This window comes from Sprattus sprattus, assembly GCF_963457725.1.
Source record: "Sprattus sprattus genome assembly, chromosome: 6".
Lineage (NCBI taxonomy): Eukaryota > Metazoa > Chordata > Actinopteri > Clupeiformes > Clupeidae > Sprattus > Sprattus sprattus.
The window spans coordinates 19,992,655-20,017,486 of record NC_137925.1 but is presented as its reverse complement, the minus strand read 5'-3'; the positions used below and the strand labels follow the sequence as shown (position 1 = coordinate 20,017,486).

Below are 24,832 nucleotides of genomic sequence, written 5' to 3'. Positions count from 1 at the left end.
GTCTGTCTGTCTGTGTGTCTGTCTGTGTGTGTCTGTCTGTCTGTGTGTCTGTCTGTCTGTGTGTCTGTCTGTCTGTCTGTGTGTGTGTGGGCGTGTATGGGCGTGTGTGTGTGGGTGTGTGCATGTGCGTGGGTGTGTGCGTGTGTGTGTGTGTGTGCATGTGCGTGTGCGTGGGTGTGTGCGTGTGTGCGGTGTTTTTGTGTGTGTGTGTGTGTGGAAGAGGGTGTTACTGAGACAGTCTGGCCGTGGCGTTCTGAGGCAGTATTGAGTGGGGGTGGGGCAGTTGGGTCGACCGACTGACTGAGTGACTGACAGTGTTGTGCTGGTGCATTAAAGGGCAGGCTGTTTTTGTGTGCACACTGGGGCCATGGTGGAAATGAGGCCATCTGCATGAATGACTATCGCCCTGTAGCACTGACCTCTGTCATAATGAAGTGCTTCGAGCGGCTAGTTAAATCCTTCATCTGCTCCTCACTGTCTCCCTCCCTGGACCCTATGCAGTTTGCATACCAGTCCAATAGGTCTACTGACGATGCCATCGCCCTGACTATGCACACCGCCCTCGCCCACCTGGACAAAGGGAATACATACGTAAGAATGCTTTTCATTGACTATAGTTCTGCCTTCAACACCATCATCCCATCCAGACTCATCGCCAAGCTCATAGACCTGGGACTAAGCACCTCCCTATGCAGGTGGATCTTTGACTTTCTGACGGGGAGGCCACAGGTGGTGAGAATCGGTGACCGCACCTCATCCACAGTAATCACCAACACAGGCACCCCCCAGGGCTGTGTGCTCAGCCCCCTCCTGTTCTCCTTGTTCACGCATGACTGTGCGGCTACGCACAGTTCAAATCTCATCGTGAAGTTTGCTGACGACACAACCATTGTGGGCCTCATCACTGACAACGATGAGGCAGCCTACAGAGAGGAGGTTGATACCCTGACAACATGGTGTCAGGTTAATAACCTCTCTCTTAACATCAATAAAACAAAAGAGATGATTGTGGATTATAGGAGACGGCAGGAGGAAGAGCATGCGCCCCTATACATCAATAGATCTGTAGTGGAAAAGGTCAGTTGCTTCAGGTTCCTTGGGGTGAACATCAGTGATGATCTCACCTGGTCTGTTCACGCGAACAAGGTGGTGAAAGCGGCCCGGAAACGCCTTTTCTTTCTCAGGAGACTGAAGAAGTTTGGTATGGAATCAGTCATCCTCACTAACTTTTATAGGTGTACTATAGAGAGCATCCTGACTGGTTGCATCACAGTGTGGTACGGGAGCTGCACAGCCAAGGACCGTAAGGCCCTACGCAGTGTGGTCAGGTCTGCAGAGTTTATCATAGGCAGGGAGCTCCCAGCCCTGCAGGATATCTTCCATACACGATGCATCAGGAAAGCTGGCAGGATCCTTAAAGACTGCTACCATCCATCCTATAAACTTTTTTCCCCTTTGCCATCTGGTAGGCGTTACCGAAGTATTCGATCTCGCACCCGTAGATTGGAGAGCAGTTTCTTTCCCAGGGCCATCAGGCTTTTAAATGGACAGTGATAGAGTTTGATACACATTTGATTTGTCTTTAGGTTAGTATAGGTATATTAGGTTAGTTTAGGTTACTATATGTGTATTATATGTTTAGCAGATGGTATTGTATATTTATATTTATTTTGTATATTTATTAAAATGTGGAATTTATGTTCAGAGTACTTATATGTTATGTTATGTTATTTTATGTTATGCTATGGTAGGTTGTTGTACGGTGTCTTGTCCCAAGAATTTCAATGCCCAGTCTGACTCTGTTTTTCTGTGTATATGACAAATAAATACTTGAACTTGAACTTGAACTTGATGCATCCGCTAATGGAATTGAAATGGTTATTAAAGCTAATTAAAAGCTTGGGGACAGCTGCTCGGTGCAGGCAATAAGGACGGCGGCACATCACAGTGACCTGAGCGTTTTAGGCGTTAACCCTTTCCTATCCTGTAAAGAGCTTTTTTCTTCTTTTTTTTGGAAGAAAGGAAGGCTTATAATGAACATGATCCGACGTGTGTGAAATCTACATCGCCTCATGGTATTACTTGACTTCCATCTCCCATTAAAATGGACTAGCAGTCCCAGACTACAGACTACAGACCACTTACAGTTAACGTGATGCAGCCTCAGAAACCACTGCAGTGAAGTGACTCATGACCAGCCAATTACTGCAATAAGGGCAAATATGACAAGGGGAAAATGAGCTGCCAACGCCACATTTTCAATTGAGTTTCCAAGTGGCACCTGCATGCTCTGTGAAGGTCTAACGCAACAATTAAGAGAGCCTTCTAGAACAGTGCAGGAAAGCCCAGGGAGTCTCTTCAAGCAAGCTGGTGTGAGGCATATACTATTGTTCACTGAAATTGTAGGTTACATTTTTTAAGAAATGTTATCTTTTAGGCTCTTAAAAGAACTACATCCGGAGACAAGCTTCTTCCCAAAACAGGTGTTCACCAAAACTGGAGCCCAAAAAACCAGTTGAAACCATTCAAACCACTGAAAACAAAAAGGACACTTGGGCAATCCCACTGCCCAACGCCGCACCCTCCCACCACCCCCCCACCTCCCCACCCTCGTAAAACGGCATGCCATGCCGAGAGGTGGTGCGGATTAGTGGATGAAAAAGACGGGAGGTTATCACCGCCTGTGCTCGCTTCAGGAGGGAGGACTTGTCAATCTTTATCTCCCCCGGCAGATCCCACCTCTGCTGAAGCCCAGACAGAGATAAGAACAGCGGACGCCGGGGTCCCCGCAGGCCTCCAAACCAACAACTCAACAATAATGGAGGACGACGCTGCAGTGCTTTTCACAAAAACCCTACTCTTCTGAAATATAATAGAATGGTGGCAGTGATCTGTTTGACGAAGTTCTTTTTTTAAATATGCTACAAGCCCCCAGGTGGATCTTTGTGCAAAGCACAGCACAGTGGCTTTCACTTGCCCAATGAAGCACTTCAACATGGGCCACAAGCTTAACGTGAGGCTTCAGGTCATGCAGGGGAGCAGAGGCACATTTTCAAGGGCTCCAAAAGAGAGATGATGGACACCTTTCTTATATTTTAGATTAATGGAGAGATACAGGGCAAGTGGCAATGGCCAAGGAACACATTTTTTCGATGGACAATTTCAATGCCTCAGCACATCTGTCTTGTTCTAGAAACATATCCATTCGCTCCTTTGCCTAAATAACTTCATCTTCACTTATGACGACTCAATTTTGTAAATATGGAGGTGGGAAAGAAGTAACATATGGCTACCCATAAGACCAAACCATTTTGCAATAGAATAGGGGGATATGTTTTGAATACATACATTGTAGCATGAGTATAATGAATTGACAACAAGCATTGTGTATTCAGAACAAATAATGCAAACATGGCTGAAACATATACATTTGTTTAAAAATATTCCACCAATAAATGGCCAACATTCTTGAGTGGGCATATAGAAGGGGCATGTATGAGAGTGAACAGATGCTAGAGGGCACTTAGAAAAGAAGTGTTAAAGACAAAATGTGTGTATATGTGTGTGTGTGTGTGTGTGTGTGTGTGTGTGTGTGTGTGTGTGTGTGTGTGTGTGTGTGTGTGTGTGTGTGTGTGTGTGTGTGTGTGTGTGTGTGTGTGTGTGTGTGTGTGTGTGTGTGAGAAACAGACAAGGAACGAGATGGGGAGAAGGCGTCTCTGATGTAAGGACAAGTGTAAAAGCGATGGGGAATAGACTCTAAAGGATGGAAAAACTGGAAGTTGGGACAGAATGTTTCAAAGCTCAAGTTAAACTCTTACACACCTACAGGCCTTGGGAATATTGAGAATGTACCGATTTAATTAACAGATATCACTGTGGGAAGACATCTCCATAATAAAGTATCAAATGCTCTGTATTTCTCACTGCTCAGGTTCCCAAGAAGCACTAATATCTTGTCAAATTAGATACATGCCAAAATATTTCCTTATTTGGTAGCTTATTGCATGCAAATTATGCATCCTCTACTGAAAAAGAATTTTGCTGCAAATGCATTTAATGAATTACAGACCATTTCCAAGAATTGGGATCACAAGCAATTAAACTTTTGTGTTATATTGACTTTACCTATCTCAACCCTACGAGTAGAATGAATTGTTATCTCAACAATAAGGATATCCAACACCTCAATGTCCCATGTTATAAAAACATTTCCCTGTGCATGCGTGCGTGCGTGCGTGCGTGCGTGCATGCGTGTCCTACCTTGGCTCCGGCGAGTAACCCTAGAGAGATGGCCACTCTCGCTCTGAGGTCCGGTCGATCCTTTGGCCAGACGTACGACATCATTGCAGAGAGGATCTGTGCTGAGTTTACCTCTTTCAGCTGTCAACAACCACAACAGACAATAGATGAGTTGTGTCAGCACAAGCATGAGTTCTGTCTCCAAGTGTTAGCCATATTAGTTGTTTTTCATTGTAGACACAAGAGATAGAAATAACAGCATCGCACACCCTTGCGCTGACTCTACTTGATCTCTTTGGTATTTTTTTTTTTTGTGTGCATGTAGGTTGTCATCACAACATCTAAGCCGTAGATGTTAATTAATCTATGTATAACTGAAATCAAACGTTCACATCTTTTGATAACTCTGTTCCCTGAACATTAAGTCACGGCCTACGCGTCGGCACCAAAATATCTTTCTGCCACTTGTTTATAAACCTAATGCTTAAATAACAAAAAAACTACTTTCAGAAAAAACACACTCTGATGGAAAAAAAACCCAACGAACACTCTCATGTGATTTCATTTGAAAGCCTTGTCAAAGATGGCCGTCTCACTGGGCCCATCAGCACACATGGCACTGCAAACGCCAGGAGAACTGCCAACGTGTGCCAGCAGCTCCCCAACTCCGAGTGCTCCCCAGGTGGGCCCTTGAGAATCGGCCTGGCACAGCACAGCATAGCAGAACGCCCGCTACCCTTCGCCCGCCCCTTCGCCCGCCCCCCCCCCCCACACACACACACACACACACACACACACACACACACTCACGCGCACACAGACACACACACACACACACACATCCCAGCCTCCTGGACCTCCCACCCCCCGGACCTCCTGGTCTGTCATCGGCTGGGTTACTTCCTGACTGGTGCCAGCCGAGGCTGTTTACCTGCTCAGGCTGGCCACCTGCTTCCCGTCGCTCTAATCCCATCAATATGGTGGCGCCGCGCGAGAAGCTGCACTGTGGCAGCAGGGCCGCGTAAATTACAAACTAAAAATGCACAACACCTGTCTTTCAGGTGGCCAGGAACAAGGGCAGTGTGTGTGTGTGTGTGTGTGTGTGTGTACGAAAGGCCAGATGTATACATGTGTACCGTGTGTGACCAAATCAGTGTTAGAATGTGTGAGAGTGTGAGTGTGTGTGTGTGTGCGCGTGAGTGTGTGTGTGTGTGTGTGTGTGCCAGTCTGACTGCCTTACTCCAGAGAAGGGGACATACAGTGTTCCTTTCCCAGAGGTCAGCTGACTGAGCACCAGCCCTCTCTTCTCACCACTCACCAGTGACATCTGCTGACAGCAGCCTGCCTGCAAAGCCCTCACACCGACCACTCATTTTCTCCACTCAATCTAGGTTCTACACACACACACAGACACACACACACAAACACACACACACACACACACACACACACAAACACACACACACACACACACACACACACACACATTCTTAGACCCTCTGTCAAGCTTTCAACATATTATGTACCAAATGTGTCTTGAAAGAGATGCTGGCATCACTTAAATATGAAGAGCGTCTTTGTTTTTAAGTGTGATACTGGAAAAGTCTGACTGTGCACTGAGGTGTTTTCATATTGTTACTGTAAAAAATCAATCACTGTGACTATGGCTTCAACAGACACAAAATGATATTTGGACACATACAATTATGCCGGGAGAATCTATAACAAAATACATGGTCAACTTAACTGTGTTTAAAAAAAAGATACTACATTCCACTTGAGCATTTGCTTTAAAATAGTGATTTAGGAAGCGCAGTGACAAAACTAAATGAGCTACCGACATAATTTTTGCCCATGACAATTAATCTTCCTGTTTTCTCACTTTGTCTCACTCACTTTTACGGACAATTCATGACAAGAGGCAGACACAAGCTTCTGCGACCTTCAACCGTTTGCCTAGAATGCTAAATTGATATGTAAACATGCTTCTCTACATCAGTTAAAATTGCCCTCACAACAAAATTGTCATTACAAGTTAATGGCAATTAAGTGTCTTCAATAAGACCACAAATGTTTTCATACCTCACATCTGCAAAAACACATGCTGCAATTACTGTCATCTCCTTACAGAATATAGTATTTGGTTACGATGTGTGTGTGTGTGTGTGTGTGTGTGTGTGTGTGTGTGTATATATGTGTATATATATACAGTACTGTGCAAAAGTTTTAGGCAGGTGTGAAAAAATGCTGTAAACTAAGAATGCTTTCAAAAATGGAAGTGTTAACAGTTTATTTTCATCAATTCTTCATAAATTAACAAAATGCAGTGAAGGAACAGAAGAAAATTCTAAATTAAATCAATATTTGGTGTGACCACCCTTTGCCTTCAAAATAGCATCAATTCTTCCAGATACACTTGCGCAGTTTTTGAAGGAACACGGCTGGTAAATTGTTCCAGACATCTTAGAGAACTAACCACAGATCTTCTGTGGATGTAGGCTTCCTAAAATTCTTCTGTCTCTTCATGTAAACCCAGACAGACTCGATGATGTAGAGATTAGGGCTCTGTGGGGGTCATACCATCACTTGCAGGACTTTCTGTTCTTCTTTAAGCTGAAGATAGTTGTTAATGACATTGGCTGTATGTTTGGGGTTATGTTCCTGCTGCAGAATACATTTGGTGCCAATCATACGCCTCCCTGATGGTATTGCATGATGGATTAGTATCTGCCTGTATTTCTCAGCATTGAGGACACCATTCATCCTGACCAAATCTCCAACTCCACTTGCAGAAATGCAGCCCCAAACTGGAAAGGAACCTCTACCATGCTTCACTGTTGCCTGCAGACTCTCATTATTGTACCTCTCTCCAGCCTCCAGCGAACAAACTGCCTTCTTCTACAGCCAAATATTTCTAATTTTGACTCATCAGTCCAGAGCACCTTCTGCCATGTTTCTGCACCCTAGTTTCTATGTTTACGTGCTTAGTTCAGTCACTTGGCCTTGTTTCCTTGTCGGGGTAGAGCTTTTTCTGTACCTGGGTACCACTGGTTTCTGCCAGTTCTGAGCTGATGCCACTGCTTGAAATCTTCCGATTTCAAAGGTAAATAAGCTTGATGTGTTTTTCATCAGCTGCATTAAGTTTCCTTGGCTGAACACTGCGTCTACGATCCTCAACGTCTTCTTCAAAAGAGCTGGAACTGCACATTTTGAAACCCCTGTCTGCTTTGAAATCTTTGTCTGGGAGAGACCCTGCTGATGCAGTATAACTACGTTGTGTCTTGTTGCTGTGCTCAGTCTTACCATGTAAATGGATAAAAAATAAACATTTATTGTTTACATTTTTCAAAGCATTCTTAGTTCATAGCATTTTTTCACACCTGCCTAAAACTTTTGCACAGTACTGTATATATATATATATATATATATATATATATATATATACATATATATATGTGTGTGTGTGTGAGTGGATATATGTGTTTACTAACAAAAACAAAGACCAGCTTTAGACTGAAAGGAACAGTAAATTAAAAGACTTAACTTAACGGTTAACAATAAACAATACAGCAAGTGTTTGATGACGGAGAGGCAGGGACATCAGTACGTTCAGTCCTACACTTTGTTTGACTTAAGGTGAGGTCAGACACTAAGCAAATCTCACATATTTTCTTTAGTGGGTTACTGATGCTAAATCCACACTGAATTCAATATAGTGTGGGTCAGCATATTTACATTATTATGCTGTTAGTAGGGGTGGGTATCGCCAACCACCTCGCGATACGATACGCATCCCGATACAGGGGTCGCGATACGATATGTATCGCGATACATGCGATACGTACGTATACGATACGTATCCCGATATTTTAGGCTTATAACAAAAAAAAATTGCCTGTAACTCCTTGACAGTACATCATAACATATTTCTCACCTCATGTGGATTCTACAGAAACTCTGCTTTCAAATTATACCATCAACTGGATGATGGGCAAAGTATGCAGGCAGGCACATGAACCAAGTAGACGCTGTACAAAGAAACAGACAAAAAAAAAAAAAAAAAATTGTTTTTTTTTTTTTTTTGCACGTGAAGTATCGATACTGACGCCTCCGTATCGATACACGCATCGTAAAGAGGCCCGCGACGATGTATCCCCGTATCGATATTTTGAACACACCCCTAGCTGTTAGTACATCATTTGCTGTTGATTTTCTCTGGCAAAATCTGTGTCTCTTTAAAAGTGTTTTGTTACCTGTAAAATGTACTTAATTAACATTTATGTAACGTTTAATGTGGTGCCCTCGTATCATGTGTGGTGCCCTGGTATCATGTTAAATGTATCTATTTAACATTTATGTAACGTTTACTTATTTTTCTATCTGTGTCTCTTTACAAGTATTTGTAAACCCCCCTCCCACCTTTTCTTTTCTTCCTACTGTGAGGCGCATTGTGTTACCTTCGTGTATGAAATGCGCTGTACAAATAAAGTTTGTTTTGATTTGATTATAAAACATAGCAATATATACAATATAATATAATTTGTTTTTGTTCACGACTCCTCATCTAAAAGATTCAATATATCTGAAATGTACAATATTAAAGTGTCTATGAATACTTTGTCAATATGATTTGCATTGTCTAGCTACTATAGACTGCTCTTTTAGGTAAGTTGTATGTTGCCTTTAGCTGTTAATAGATAGGCTATATGCAACAATTTCAGACAATTTAATTTAATGAACTAACCTGCTTTGCATCCTCATAAAACATACTGTGCTACAGGTATTATACAGACCTGGAGAGTGATAGATTACCAACCCACTCATTTCAATGGCTGTTGTTATGCTAGCAAATTAAGGGCAGGAGGTAGAAAATATATGCACTTATAAAAGCCTCAATGTGAGCCCAGTGTCCTGACGTCACTTACCACATTTTTGGGATCGGCATTCAGACCCGCTCCTGCATTACCATGCCAGCATGTCCGATTGTCTGTGATTTGCAAGTGCTGTCAGGACAAAAAACATATAACATATGTACACGTCATATATGGTGAAACACCCCCCGATCATATACCCCAAGATATTTGATAGAGGTTATCTTAACCAATAGACTACTTATGGCATACAATATGTTGATTTGTAAAAAAAAAAAAAAAAAAAAAGTAAACATCTGATCTCCAGAATATATTTAAAGGGGCAACCAATGATGTGGACAAGGCAATTGTTTTACTATAACAACTGAGATAAATATGATGATTCTCCTTAACTCACTTTAACTGCTTCCAGTAACTGTCTTGAATTCTGGGTTCTGTTGATATTCCATGACGCCGTTCTCGCGTTTGGACCCAGTAACTGCAGTCCGCCAGTAAGAGATAAGACAGTTAGACAACACTCACCAACAGGAGTGCTTAAAGGAGAATTTTAGGATTTTTTATCCTGTGGCCTATTTTCCGCCTTCTTGGGTCCACATTTTTACTAGGGACAAAAACTATCGAAATCGGTCCAATATTTGGTTAGACCGCTACCACAATGGGGCATGCATCCAAGTAAACTGCTTTTCTCTGCCATTAACAGGCTCATAACTTAATTATCACAGAAACTGAATCTTTAACGACAGAAACTGTAGAAACATTAATTTTCTACAGTTTCTTTACAGCTACAGAGGCACCTACCATACTTCTCAACTAGGGACAATACAGGTTTATGATTTTTTTTTTTTTTTTTCACATCAGAGTCAGATGGGATGTTTGTCTGGTTAGTTGTCAACCACTCTGTTGACAACAGGGGACTTTCCCTTGATCTTCTGTGGTAATTTCACACATTGAACATGTTGTACTATTTTAACTGTTGGCTACCTCCATATAAAGTACGTTACCCTATCTGTGCATTTGGATAAACATTGGATAAACATTGGAAAATGTAGATACAACTGAGGCAAACATCAACTAATCCATTCTCAGGTTTGTCAGTTATGACAAGCAACCATCAACGACTGCACATCTTTGGCTGATTCTCGGATCAAATGGTGAAGCACCAGCCTCTGCCAGCAATGCTACAAATGTGTGCATGTCATTTTCAACAGATACCTCCTCACGTGCGTGATCACATGTTAAAACCAGCATAAGGAGGCCCAATGGTGGGTCCTAAACGCCTTATCTACTGACACAAGTTACGGGCATTTAAGTTAGAATCATATGATGGAACGTGTTCCCAATTAACGACAGCTTCTGCTTATGATAGCTAAAGCTAACTCTAAAGCCTAACTATATGAAGCCACTCAGACTAAAAGGTGACATAGTATTTCCTTCGCGTTGCAATGAAAAAATAGTAAATAGGTCAATGAACTGCGGGGTGTAAGATGGAGCGCATATTGTTACAGTTAACTGCATCTTGATATCCGTCAGGACTTGAACCAACCACTTCTCACTGGACAATGAAGAATAATACTTTAAACGACACGAAGAGGTAAAACATATAACTAAAAGGTAACGGTAGTTAACTCATCAGGGCAGTCCTATAACGTCTCAGAGAAGACTTCTACCCGAACTTTGGACAGTTGGCAAATTATTTTTACCTAACGTTATCTGACTGGCTAACTAGCTAATATTAGCTACAAACCAGTTATGTCAGAACTAAGAAGCTATTTTGTCTATCAACATAACATTTTTTTCACATTATTCTCCCACATTAAAGTGGATATTTATTTATCTGACTCAAGCCATTGGCAAGGTACCTAACTCTAAAAGCTATCATTGAGGCTCAGACGCTAACTTTCACTGGTCATTGCATCTGCCCTTGCCTATGACTTGCATGACACTTCCCAAAGAGTCGCTTTGGATAAGCCATTCACCTGATAGGTGTTCTGTGGTTTACGACGAAGGCCACTTCTTTTTTCATTGTAAGTCCAAACGTGATATGAGCTTGTCTGTTGAAGTAACAGGGCTAGTTTGCGTCTTCGAAAGTAGAACCCACATTTCAGTGGTGCCAACAGTGGCGCCATGTTGCTCTGAGGGAACGAGGGTTGTGCGATCAGACACGGAAGTCTTTCGTCATTTCCAGGCACAGGAAGAAAACAAATGCGCTTTTGAAATAATAATAATAATACAACTAATTAATAACATGCAACGACAGACATGTGCTTGGTTTGATGGTGACATCTAATACTAGGATAAATTATCTATCAAAGTATACTTTCTGGTTATCGTTCTGATTTTCTGCCATTTAAGACATCAATTTACACAACTGACTCTAAGTCATCACCTGAAATATGTTATTTTGTTATGCAGCAAAACATTGTTGTGTTGATGCAAACCGCTGCTAATAGTAAAAAAGAAGGATCCAAACCTGTCTGTTTCCACAGCAGCCGGATGTGACGTTTGTTATTACTGGGGGAAAGTTTGACAGTAGGTAATGGCCGATTGAGCACGTTGTCGACTGGTAGTTGACCCAATTAACACTCGTTTGTTTTATATAGCTGATGTTCGCATCAGTGGAATTACCCAGATTAATATGCCTTGTCAACAGATTAGCAGTAATAATTCCGATCACGCCGCCATGAAGCAGGTGAGGTTTGCTAACAATGGTAACGTTAACGTCAATGTGAATGACATTTCAGTGGTCGCGCATACAGACAACGAGGTTGACACAAAACCTGACGGCACTGGCAGTGTAGACAATGGAGACCTACAGACACTGCTTGGACCGCAGTTGAAACTTCTACCTCTGAATGACCAAATTCGGGAACTGCAGACCATCATAAGAGACAAGTGAGTTGTCAACCATCTGTTAACATGTAGCTAGCTGGCCGGTTGAGATAGCTGAGCTAGCCTGGATAAATTAACGTTAGCTATAGTAAAATGGTATCTGATCTTTCACTACACGTGTTAACGCTCTGAAAACACCAGCAATGTCAAACTTTATAGACGTTTGACATTATACATTTTTTTCACTCTTCATCGTTGTTTTCTTATCGCCTAGATCAACCAGCCGAGGAGACTTTGTGTTTTGCGCTGACCGTTTGGTAAGTCTCAAAACGGAACAGACCGTTGGTTACGAATGGCATTATCTGCATTGAATGTTTATCCTCACTTTCTCGAGTGGTAATAAATGGTGGTCTTCTGATGATGCTGTGTAGATTCGTCTTGTGGTTGAAGAAGGACTCAATCAACTACCCTATACAGAGTGCACAGTGACCACACCAACAGGTTTGGATAGCCTCAGATCATTTGATTTGACGTTTGTCTTCATCGCCTTGGTGAATACCTTGAGTGTGCTTAACGTTTGTCCTTGTTTCATTTTTCTTTAGGGCACAAATATGAGGGAGTGAAATTTGAGAGAGGCAACTGTGGGGTGAGCATAATGAGGAGCGGTAAGTTAATCAAAACTCACAAGCAAATCACGTAGGTTAGGTGCAAGGCTGTATAAGAAATGCTATAAATTCTACACTGCAGTGCAATAACCACCTGTGCAATAATGCCACAAAACACTGAGCCATATAGCACTACATTTTATTCACTATGAGGCATTCCAACTTTGGCATGCCTCTTGCCATAAAAAGCATGATTCAAAAGCTAGCAGGACCTCCTGATCCTTACATCAACTGCAGGACACCCAGACACTATAGTGACAGCAACTGTAGCCTCCTTGATGGAAAACAAGGGTAGAAGTTACTATGTCTGGATGGGACGATGAACACCTCAGCAAAGTAGTCAGTATTGGAAGCAACCGACGCTATACTGTATCTTCATGTCACCGATAAAACAATAGATACCACGGCAGCTCGGAAACAAAAGACTGATTAATCACAGAGTGTTTCTATTGATTTTGAAACAACCATTCGTTGCTCTTTTTCTAAAGATAAATCCACTTTCAACGCATTATTAGATTTATATTATCTCTCAGTCAGGCAGGCCATATTGCTTAAAGATAATATGGGGTCAGATTCCAGATGAATTTGTAGTGAAAGCCCACAGTAGCTGTGCTCATATCTTTAATTACAGGTATAAAGGAAGTTATCTAAATCAGCTAAATTACTAAAGTAAAAGAAACGGTAAATGTGTGTGCTGATTTTCATTTTCTTTCAACTCATAATATGACAGTGACTCATCACAGTGGAGTATGAAAAAAACATATCTATGTTTATGTATGTGTTTTATTTATGGTTTGTTTATGTGTTTTATTTATGGTTTGGGTATGTGTTTAATGTATATATTCTGAAATGTTTGCCTGTCTATGCTAACCTGTGTTTTATTGTTTCTGCAGGAGAGGCTATGGAGCAGGGCCTGAGAGACTGCTGTAGGTCTATTCGAATTGGAAAGATCCTGATCCAGAGTGACGAAGAGACACAGAAGGCCAAAGTTTACTATGCCAAGTTCCCACCGGACATCTACAGGCGCAAAGTCCTGCTCATGTACCCGATCTTGAGTGAGTATGGGTACTGCTGCCTGCTTGACATAGGCACAGGCTTTTACAGTTACACATAGGGAGTGTAAGACCTAGTAGGTTATATTCAATTGAAATCAAAACAGACTGACACCTGTTGTGCACTAATCTTTTCACGGTTTAAGGTAATCCTTAGGTAGTCCTCTCTGTTATGTAGAATGAAACAGTCAGACAGAGTCAATATTGATGTCAACTTCTCTTGCATCTCAGCGTAAGGAAAGATTGAGAGCGCTCATTCGCGCCGAGTAACCCCCCAACCTTTTCACCCAGCCACAGAACACTGTGCTATGCTTTTATTATTTGTGAAAAAAAATGTAATTACCTCACAACATCCTGCGAGGCTCCCTGCGAGCCTCCATACCTTTTCTCCTCAGCTTCCGTTGACCTTTGCCTCCCTTCCTCTCGTCTTCACCTAGCCCTCTCTGCCAGCCGCTCCGCCACTGCAGATAATTACAGCCCTCGGCAGGGAAATTACACAGGGCCCGCTGGATAGCCAGAGACTGCTGAATAGCATAATGAGAGCCTCCTGAAATAGTGCCATAATGGCCATGGTTTACTCTCGCCGTCTGCAACAATTTACTGTTCCCTGATGATCAAGCCTGAACGACACAGCACTCTGGTGCCTTTACGCACGCACACAGGCGCGCACACACACACACACACATACACTCACACACTCACACACACACACACACACACAAACACACGTACACACACACACACACACACACAAACACACGTACACACACACACACACACACACACATGTACACACACACACACACACACACACACACACGTACACACACACAAACACACGTACACATACACACACACACACACACACACACACACACATGTACACACACACACACACACACATGTACACACACACACACACACATGCACACACACACATGCACACACACACACATGTACACACACATAGGTTCACACACACACACACACATGTACACACACACATACACATGTGCACACACACACACACACACACATGTGCACACACACATACACACACACACACTCAAACATGTGAACGTATCCACAGCCTTGGAAAAAACCCACTGGTGTATATCAGGCATGGCAATAAGGGTGTACCCCTACCATTGATTACTTTTTATGTAGTGTTTGTGAGTGTGTTTGTGTAATTAACCCTGATGACTTTGTTCGTTTGACAAACAGTGATTATGAGCCGGGTGGCAGTAGACTGCTGGCAAGTATTTATTTTTGTGAATGTATAATTAAGGATTCACTTGTCAGACGTGGGATGTGATTTTCCTATATTTAGCTTTCATAGTGCTGTTATAGAGAAATAGCAGTTTTGCTGTTTTATGCAGTTTTCTGTCTCAAACAAAAAAAACATGATTCTAGACTGTGGAAAGTGTAATATGTAACCGAGGCATTGATTAAAACTAGAATTTTAATAACTGTAACAAGTCATATACAGTGGGGAAAATAAGTATTTGAACCCCTGCCGATTTCGCAAGTTTGGCCACTTGCAAAAAAATGTGTGATCTAAAATTGATATGGTAGGTGTATTTTAACAGTGAGAAACAGAATATCAACAAAAAAATCCAGAAAACTGCATTTTATAACATTTATGACTTTATTTGCATTAGATGCAGAAAATAAGTATTTGAACCCCCAACCAAACAGCAAGAATTCTGGCTCGCAATGACCAGTTATGTGTCCAAGAAGCACACCGATTAGTCCTCATTAGGTCTAACAAGGTACACCTGATCTCAGCTGGTGACGTTTATAAAAGAAACCTGTCCAAAGAATCATACTTCACACCTTCAACCTCACCACCATGGGCAAGACCAAAGAGTTGTCCAAGGACGTCACAGATAAGATTGTAGACCTGCACAAGGCTGGAATGGGCTACAAAACCATTGGCAAGCAGCTTGGTGAGAAGTAGACAACTATTGGTGCGATTATTCGTGAATGGAAGCAACACCAAACAACTGTCAACCGCTCTAGGTCTGGGGCTCCAAGATATCCCCTTGTGCGGTTTCAGTGATCCTCCAAATGGTGCAGAATAACCCCAGAACTACACAGGGGGAGCTTGTGAATGATCTCAAGGCAGCTGGGACCACAGTCACCAAGAAAACCATTGGCAACACACTACGCCGTAATTTTTTGAAGTACTGCAGCACTCGCAAGGTCCCCCTGCTCAAGGAAGCACATGTACAGGGCCATCTGAAGTATGCCCAATGCACACTTGAATGATTCTTAGGAGGATTGGGAGACAGGATGTGGTCAGTTGAGACCAAAATCAAGCTATTTGCCATCAACTCGACTTGCTGTGTTTGAAAGGGGGAAGAATGCTGAATATGACCCATACCCACCGTCAAGCATGGAGGTGGAAACATTATGCTTTGGGGCTGTTTCTCTGCCAAGGGTACAGGACGACTCCACCGCATCAAGGGGACTATGATGGGGCCATGTAACGTGGAATATTGGGCTTGAACCTCATTCCCTCCCATTGAAAACGCAACCTTAAGGATTTGGAGAATATCTGAAAAGAGGAGTGGACCAAAATCCCTCCTGAGATGTGTGTAAACCTGGTGACCAACTACAAGAAACGTCTGATATCTGCGCTTGCCAACAAGGGTTATTCCACCAAGAATTAAGACCTGTTTAGCTCATGGTTCAAATACTTATTTTCTGCTTCAAATGCAAATAAAGTCATAAATGTTAGAAAATGCACTTTTCTAGAATTTTTTGTTGATATTCTGTTTCTCACTGTTAAAGTACACCTACCATTACAATTCTAGATCACAAATTTATTTGCAAGTGGCCAAACTTGCGAAATCGGCAGGGGTTCAAATACTTATTTTCCCCACTGTATAGTTTGCAAGGACAAATATTAATCATACTGTATATCTGTATAGTTCTGTTTTTATACCTACCAAATTTGCTAGCAGACCTTAGTACACAAGTCAGTGATGTTGTTCAATTACGAGGAGCCAGAATTCGGTATTCCCTCAGTGGGTTCAATCGTGTGTGTGTGTGTGTGTGTATGTGTGTGTGTAGGCACTGGAAACACTGTCATCGAAGCTGTCAGGGTCCTGATTGAGCACGGTGTCCAGCCCAAACACATCATCCTCCTAAGCCTCTTCTCCACTCCTCATGGTAAGTGTCTCTGCAAATGTCAATTACACATTCAACACCACACCAAGGTCATAAGAATGTTTAGCGACATTAGCTGCTATTGCTAACATCCTCCAGACATTTTTCTCCAGACACCACTGTCAGAGTCAAAGGAATATGCAGAGGAAAGTTTAATCTGTAACTGTAATCTGATAACAGAATTTTAAATAGTAGGATAATGCCTTGGACTAAGATGTAAGTCTGCTAGCTCTGTTGGAAGTGCGACTCCAATATTTATTTTATGGTTAAATGTGGCTGTTATAGTCATGAATTCTTTGGCTTTATTCAGGTGTAGAGAGTAGAGAACTCCAACAGGTCAAGCACTTCCTCAAGCTTCTCATTCACTACAATGTTTTTAGATGCAAGATCACTTTTTCATCTAACATATAACCTCAATGCCATGGTGTCAAATGAACATGTTAACCTTGTTCTCCCCAGGGGCCAAATCTATCATTCAGGAGTTTCCAGACATCACCATTCTCACCACAGAGGTGCACCCAGTTGCCCCCACCCATTTTGGACAGAGATATTTTGGCACAGACTAATCCCCCCTTCCACTCAAGAAACGTGGAGGAACGTGTGTGTGTGTGTGTGTGTGTGTGTGTGTTTCAGTTGTCTCTCTTGGAGAAGTGTTGATACGAGAGCTTCGTCCTGTGTCATGCATCTCAAATACCATGTCAGTGTACAGTTCCCACAGTCAAGGCTTTTGGTCTAGTCCTAAACTTGACTAAAGTGGCATGCTTTGAGTGAAGAATGGTAAAGAATAGTGGTGAATAGATTTCTGGGTTAGCCCAATATGTGCCCATTCTTTAACTCTCCGCAGTTGTCCACATAACTCAGTTATCCTGATTTGTGGAATACCCAACAGGACTAGGCTTACCTCTGTTTGTGAAACGCCCCCATCTGTTTTCAATTCACTATGTACAAAAGCAAGAAATGGACTTGTCTCTTCAAAGCCTGATGATGAGAAAATACAGTTTTGGAGTGAGCTTTGGATCAAGTGGACATTGCTATTTTATTTATTGATTATTATCTGAAGGGACAGACAGCCTTACTTTGTTGTCCATTTTAAATGTGCTTAGCGATATCTCTGTGTAACGGTCACCATAATGCAAAACATGTGGCCTGCCTCATATTCTCTCCAGCCAAAGGGACTCATTAATGTGTAACAGACGTCCTTGTGAGTATGTATTACCTTGGTATAGGTAAATTAACTAAACTAGCTTCTGTTTATCCAAAAGGATCCTGTTGGTATTCTGTGGCACGTAGGTGTTTTGCAGCAGGCACAGCTGCTCAGGTTTGTGTACGTAGAGGCGTTAGGAGTATCAGTCGACACTTAGAGACACAAGGAAAAGTCAGGAAAGCCACCAGTCATGTTTAATGGGTTTCGTGTACATTGACCACCAACTGTGCCCAAAGAGCTAGTAGGTGACAAACAAGTGGGCTGATATTATTTAAAAGAAAATCTGTCAGAAATGTTTAGGAATGGAATGTCTGAAAATAGTGCTGATGAATCAGCAGCTATTGATATTGTCTGCATGTTTGAGTTTCTTCTTGTGATGGGGGGGGGGGGGGGGGGGGGTTTAACTTGTGAGTATTGGAGAAGATTGTCTTTTTGATATATTAGTTAGTTGTTAAAGTAACCCAGTAAAGCTGACAGCAGCTGATCTTTTCAAAATGATTTCTGGTGTGCCACAGCAACATCACATGTGTGTGTGTGTGTGTCTGTGTGTGTGAATACAGCACAATAATACAAACTCACTGGAAATACAGCATCATAAAAACAGTTATGTCTTTACCTCCAGCCCAGACAGAATATACAAATGACATGTTTTAATGTTAAAATACTTAAAATAAAGGCTGACAATTCAAGACATTCAGGGTTCCCATGGTCATGGAAATCCAGGAAAAGACAAGTAATTATTTATTCCCTCTTTCCAAGCCTGGAAAAGTCATAAAATTCAGTAAATTCATTGAAAGTGTTGAAAAAGTCTATACATTTGATTTTGTGGTATGTTGATTAATTATTGAACTCTTCCATGGATAATGTGTTGGTGAAATTTATGAAGCGTGATGCAGTTTGCACTTCAGTCGGCATGGCCTAGCCCCTTGGCAAAATTAATGGAAAGTTGTTTAATTTACATTCAATAATAAGGCCCAACCTAGATTTTTTTTGCGTCCTTTTAGCTTGTGAAAGATTATGGAAATGTAATTAAAGGATTTGAAAAGTCATAGAAACATTTTGAAATCTTTCACTGAACATGGGTGGCAACCGTTGACATCACTTCTGTTTTATAATAAGACATGTCTGTTGTCAGTCATGAAGATCTCTGCAGTATAAAGTGGCATATAATAGGAGTACTAGTTCCCCTCTCACAAACACTTTGCAAAAGGGGGGTTCCAGCCAAAGGTTCTCTAGCCGTCACAGAGATCAATCAAAAGATAATCTAGGATTAAACTGCCCTTTATCCAGTGTCACAAATGACCTTTGTTCCTTTGTTTTTGATATTTCAGCTTTCATGTACTTCCTACCCTACAAACCCCACATATTACAAAGAAGACAGTAAGGCCCGGCCATCACAAACAATTCAACTGAATTCATGAAAATAATTTTCAACAACAACTACAATTATGGTTGCTTCTTTAAAAATGCAGTAAAAGCCAGTAAAGAATGGACATACAAACTCCCCTTACAATGAGAGCCATCTGGTCATACCAGGGTGTAAGTAAAGGGCACAGTCCTTCATTTCCGACACGGCTTGTAATTATACTGATAGTTGTGTCAGAAAGAAAGGACCCCGATGAGCATTTACAGGGAAGTAGGGGTGAAGTATGGTGATCCTTCCACACACTACTTTCTGTCCAGCAAAATTCCAGTAGTGGTTCAGTATTGGAAACTGAATCAGGTGTGTTAAAAAAGGTGTCTATACACATACTAAGTGTCTTTTGGTTCTTTGATAAGCCCAGTGTACTTATTATATGTACTTTTCATTATAAGATATGCTTGGGGATAGGGGAGTAGCCTGTACTAATAAATGACGTCATGAGCCTAATATGAAATATTATTAATTACACATTGGCGCCTCTAAAACACAAGGGAAGATCTCCAGGACGGATCTCTCCTGGGACCTCTAGGATACGGCTATTAAAATCTCCAGGCTTAACCATTGATCCTGCTCTGAGACGCTTCATGAACCCAGATCACAGAATCACAGATGTCTGATGACAAACAAAATGGATACAGATGCAATGGCTGCACAGAAACACAGGATGATTCTTTAGAGATGGGCACATGGGACATATTTAGGGAAGAAACCAGACACCACAGTTAGACAACTGCACCGTCTCCAGTGTTAGTCCGTGGGAAACCACACATCATTTGTTTACAGTATTGGTTACAAAAAAAAACACCCACACGGTTCAAATGCTGACAAATTCCCAGGCTTGGGTGGCTGGACACTGAGCTTGGCATGCTGTGCATTGACTTCACATGATTCATTATATTAAGACACTCACTTTGCTAACTTAATAGAGGTCAAAAACAGAATATTATAATTAAATTAAGGTTTTTTTTCCCAACCTGGGGAAAAGGAAAAACATAAATGTAATAATACAGCAACAAGACATGAAAGAACAGGTGTTAACAGTGCACACTGACGTTCTACACAAGGAACCCCCTTCAGTGTGTCTCCAGTGTGCACCTGTGGGTCTGATATCACATCGACAAATACAAAAAGTCTAACCATTCGGGTATCGCATTGCAGAGCATTAACCATACAATGAAATGAGCAATGTGATTAACACCTCAAATGGTATTTATCTAGTTTTGATACAGGATTTTGATGTCTGATTTGTGTATTATTTTCTTTCCTGAACGTTTTAGCCCCCTGTTCCCCTTCCCCTGCCATACACACACTTTTTTTGGTCATACTTTATTTGGATGGTACCTTATAGACAATCTACAGATGCTCAGATTACTATTGAAACTCTGTTAACTACAATTTATGGCTAAGGTTAGGGGTTGGGGGTTGGGTTTGGTTAAGGTGATGTTCAGTAAACAAATAGAAAGACTGAACTTAAATTTTAACAAACCATATGTAAAGTCTTTGTAGGCGGACTATCCAAATAAAGTGTTTCCTTTTTTTTAAGTGCGCAGTCAGTACCCTGCTTAGGCAGCCTCAGTTTAACATCAGAGCCCTTGGAGGCAGATATGTGCTAAAGGCCTGACCTCAAAACTACTGGGGCTGGGGTTCACATTGTGGATATGAGTCATGTTAACAGTTTCACAATATTGGCATTCCCCCTCAAATGACTATGGTCAGGAGAACGTTGCACAGCGCACAGAAGGAGGGGAATGGTACCAAAGGACTAAGATAAGCACAGATAAGTACCTTACAGATTAGCGATGACTATGCACGTGTCTGTCCACCATGATCTCTGTCCACCTTCCCATAGAAACAGAAAATAAGCAGAATGTTCTACATGTTAAATCATGGTGATAAGTTAGAATGAGAGCCACAACGGCAGGAAAAACGAAACGGGAACAGTCCTTTGCGAGTGTTTGGCTCTGAGGTGGGAGCTTTGGTTTGTCCGGTAGACACGCAGGGTCTGGAATGTGGAACCCACGGACAATGCTTGTGCTTCCTTCTGTGTTGTCGTCGTCCACCCACCCCCCTCCTCGTATGTCTTTCCACAGATGGGGGATGCCAACCCGAAGAGTACAACTGTGTGATTAAGAGAAAAAATGACATTTCTTAGTAGTTAAAATGCCCCAAGATTGGCTTTTTTGAACAGAACATAAGTCTCAATGTCTGAGTAAGGAAGCAACCTGAGACACTTACAGTGATTCACATTTATGTAATATTTTATTTTAGCCTCCTTGTGAAGACAGTACTGTCTCTTTACTGCTCTGTAACCCATATGAAGAAATAGTTGGTGTACAAAGATAATTATAAAGGCTTAGATACATTCCTGAGCAGCAAGTAATAAATAGTAAGAGCAATAAGCATTCACAAGCAGCCCTTTCTTTTTATACTCACATAATACGGTAGCTTCAGCTTGGCTGCAGAGGCAACTACGAATCAATCTCTATGGTTACTGAAGGGTCATCTGGACCATCTGGAAAATCAACAAACAAACAAATAAATAATGAAATGCACTTGTTAAATGTGTTAAAATTAGATTATCCACCAGAGTTGGAGGGGGGGGGGATTCGTTCAGCCAATTTGCTAACAAAAGTTATTGACTTCTGAGCGTGTAGTAGAAGCTGAACTGTCGAACGGGTGGAACGGGTCTCCCTGGGGTGCCATACGGCAGCTCGGTGTGGAGAGGATGTGGTACGTGGCTGGACCCGATCCGGGCCAGATCTATCCCATCTGTCTCATCAGCCCCCAGAGGTGACAGTTGGAATAAAATGCTTCAGCGTGTGTACAACAGCTATCCATGGAGCACGTGCAGTTCGTCCTATTTTTTTGGCACAGTCAAGAAATGTGTGCTTGTTCATCATGGACTGTATTGTACTGATGTTGATAAGTTTTAACCGCTTTAATTCCAAGGTCACAAACTACCCATTAGTACACAGAGAAAAGGCCATTTACAGGATGTAGTATCTCATCTTATGTCCCTCATCTGAAATGAATTACACTGCCTTTTGTGAGTCTCGAGAAAACATTTCAGGGGGAAATTACTTTCATTAATAGCTTTGGTGTCAACCTCAAAATGGGCCTTTTTAATTCCAGTGGGGGGAAAAGTCCATTCACTCCATTCAAAAGAACCAGGCTTATTATTCCTAGATGTGATTAAAGCACGCCTAGGGAACCTGCCCCCTGGACCGGCCGAACAGATAAGTCATTGTACGGTGGAACAATACCAGGCAGTGAGCGCCCGGTCTTCACATGATCCCCATCTGTCTGGTTCCACAGCCGCGCACCTCCCGCCGGCCCCGTTCCAACTCCACCATCTCCGCTGATTGCTCTCAGATCGCCACATGTAACCCAACTGCCCTTTCTTTCCGCTAACGAAGGGTGGAGAGGGCGGAGAGGGAGGAGGAGATGGAAAGGTGTGGAACTGGTTCCAGTCCCCGGACGCCTATCGTGTTCGACTCACCTGTGTCTTCCTCATCCGATACTCCTCTGCCCCTCCGCTGTTGCTCCTCCTCCTGCTCCTCCTCCTCGTCCTCCTCATCATCCCACTTCTCCTCATTGGCTAGCAAAGGATTGTTAGATTCGGAGTAGCTCAGGCAAGGCATGGGGAAGTATTGGCCGTCGCCCTGACTGAAAGATAAAACACAAAAATCAGCCTTAACATGAACTTAACAGTATTTCCTCCCATACATCAAGTACACTGTGGATTCTGCTTATGCTTTAGTTACGGCTACAGATATGAATTCAGAGATAAATTATTTTCAGCTCATAAAAACATGGGAGCAAAAGTTCTCCTATTGCATTTATGTTCAGTGTTAGTTCCATAGCAGGATCAGTGGGAAAAGAACACCTACTTCAAGAACACCTACTTCAATCTGTGCTCATGAATTAAGCCTAACGCTTTGAGATCAGAAGCACCCTTGAAATCGACACTGAAGGCCGGTCTCTGGTTAACCCCTCACCTGGGAGACCAAGGTTTAGACTGAATACATCTTGCAGATGGGGACTGGACATTCCCCTCCTCAAGGGCTTGTGTTTCCACAGGCTATCCGAGCACTTCAGGTCTTGGCACTCACAGGCTGAGGACACTAATTGGCTCCTCAATAATTCGTCCCATGTCCAAGGCCCTTTGTTAGTGGCCAACAGTAGTGTTCTTCTGAACACACAAACTGGTCCCTGAGGAGGTGCATGGCAAACAAGATGCCAGACCAGAAGCAGGGCTTGCTAAATTTCTAAATCCCTGATAGTCCTTCAGGTAGGCTTTCTTCAGATTTTGAGGTTGACCGACATGAATAGATTGTAACAATCATCATAAATATTAGAAATGCATATACATATTCCACATCTACACTACTAAAGTTAGCTCCTCTTCCTCTGTTTACTTCGCATGTGCATAAACTCATTCAGTGTACACTCACGGCTCAGTACATGGACTATGGCGATATGTTTCAGCAAGAACAAATGGATAAAGGTGTGATTAAACTTCAAACTTGTTTGTTTCGGTGTTTACAAATTTTCCTCCAAATAGCAGTTCACAGGTAGCCTGACGATGTCATACTCATGATTCTAGTCAGAATATGAGTCTGATACCGAACCTTTGGGCTGTGATTATGGGGCGTGTTTAAACGAACCAGGAAAGAAAATGCCTATTCGCTGAATTTGATACCTAGAACCAATCAGAGCAACGTAGTATTACCATCTCTGATAGATTAAACTTTTACCTGATCCCGTAGGAAGGACGGCAAAAACATCTTTTCAATCGACAAATGCCTTGATCGCGTTTCTCTGTTCCTCCTTCAAAATGAATGCGCTGTCAATGTCTGTTGAGATATGCCTGCTCACGTTAATTAATTAGCATTAAGGCTACAAGCTACAGTTTGTTTCAATGGGTTTTTTGTGTACGCGTTAGCAATGATCTAACAATAATGGTCTAGAGAGCTTTAGTTAAGACAAACAATACTCTGCAACATTCGTGTTGCACATGCACAACTAACCGAGTCAATGTAGACATTAAAAAGTCGTGTAGATAGCTTAACTCACATAAAATATTCCCCACTAAGCACCCGAGACGCGGCCATCTTGCTCGGAGTTTGAATCTAGCGGTTAATTCAACTCAAGCGTTGGTATCTGTCTATCAACGTATAAAGCCCGCCCTGACAATTTGATTGGTCCGGTTTTATCCGACCGATGAAACTCTCTCCCAATTAGCCCAGAGCCAGACCAAATCTCCCTGACCAAAAATGTTGGTACGGGGTTTGGGCTGGTATCCAGGCTAGGTCACAGGAGCAGAAAACATGAATAAAGGAAGACATTTTCTTTCACTTTAGAGGATAAATCCC

The 24,832-nt window shown here is 42.1% G+C and overlaps 3 protein-coding genes across 3 annotated transcripts in view; 1 reads left to right on the top strand and 2 right to left on the bottom strand.

Annotated features, from left to right (window-relative positions):
• Nucleotides 1-11,241, bottom strand: part of abcb7 (ATP-binding cassette, sub-family B (MDR/TAP), member 7) — a 38,462-nt gene extending 27,221 nt beyond the window's left edge. The window contains exons 1-4 of the mRNA XM_080841418.1: nt 11,087-11,241; nt 9,508-9,588; nt 9,165-9,242; nt 4,261-4,380 (exon numbers count right to left, since the gene is read on the bottom strand). Coding sequence (XP_080697544.1) covers nt 4,261-4,380; nt 9,165-9,242; nt 9,508-9,588; nt 11,087-11,236 — 429 coding nt within the window. The 5' untranslated portion in view covers nt 11,237-11,241. The remainder of the gene's footprint in view (nt 1-4,260; nt 4,381-9,164; nt 9,243-9,507; nt 9,589-11,086) is intronic.
• A 396-nt stretch (nt 11,242-11,637) lies between these two features.
• LOC308366909 (uracil phosphoribosyltransferase homolog) lies at nt 11,638-19,260 on the top strand. The gene is made up of 7 exons (XM_080840704.1): nt 11,638-12,002; nt 12,214-12,256; nt 12,371-12,440; nt 12,542-12,604; nt 13,498-13,659; nt 16,735-16,833; nt 17,290-19,260. The coding sequence occupies exons 1-7, from the start codon at nt 11,746-11,748 to the stop codon at nt 17,394-17,396; spliced, it is 801 nt and encodes a 266-aa protein (XP_080696830.1). The 5' UTR covers nt 11,638-11,745; the 3' UTR covers nt 17,397-19,260.
• Nucleotides 19,261-19,899: 639 nt separating this feature from the next.
• The window catches only part of zdhhc15b (zDHHC palmitoyltransferase 15b), a gene marked incomplete at its 5' end in the record, with an annotated part of 8,815 nt that continues 3,882 nt past the window's right edge, over nt 19,900-24,832 (bottom strand). The window contains 3 exons of the mRNA XM_080840600.1: nt 19,900-21,575; nt 21,891-21,969; nt 22,957-23,123. Coding sequence (XP_080696726.1) covers nt 21,926-21,969; nt 22,957-23,123 — 211 coding nt within the window. The 3' untranslated portion in view covers nt 19,900-21,575; nt 21,891-21,925. The remainder of the gene's footprint in view (nt 21,576-21,890; nt 21,970-22,956; nt 23,124-24,832) is intronic.

Bases quoted from the DNA above. Each gene is read 5' to 3' on its own strand.
- LOC308366909 (XM_080840704.1), top strand. From the start codon at position 11,746: ATGCCTTGTCAACAGATTAGCAGTAATAATTCCGATCACGCCGCCATG. The intron at 12,257-12,370 runs GTAAGTCTCAAA...GATGCTGTGTAG, and splicing joins TGTTTTGCGCTGACCGTTTG to ATTCGTCTTGTGGTTGAAGA. The intron at 16,834-17,289 runs GTAAGTGTCTCT...TGTTCTCCCCAG, and splicing joins CCTCTTCTCCACTCCTCATG to GGGCCAAATCTATCATTCAG.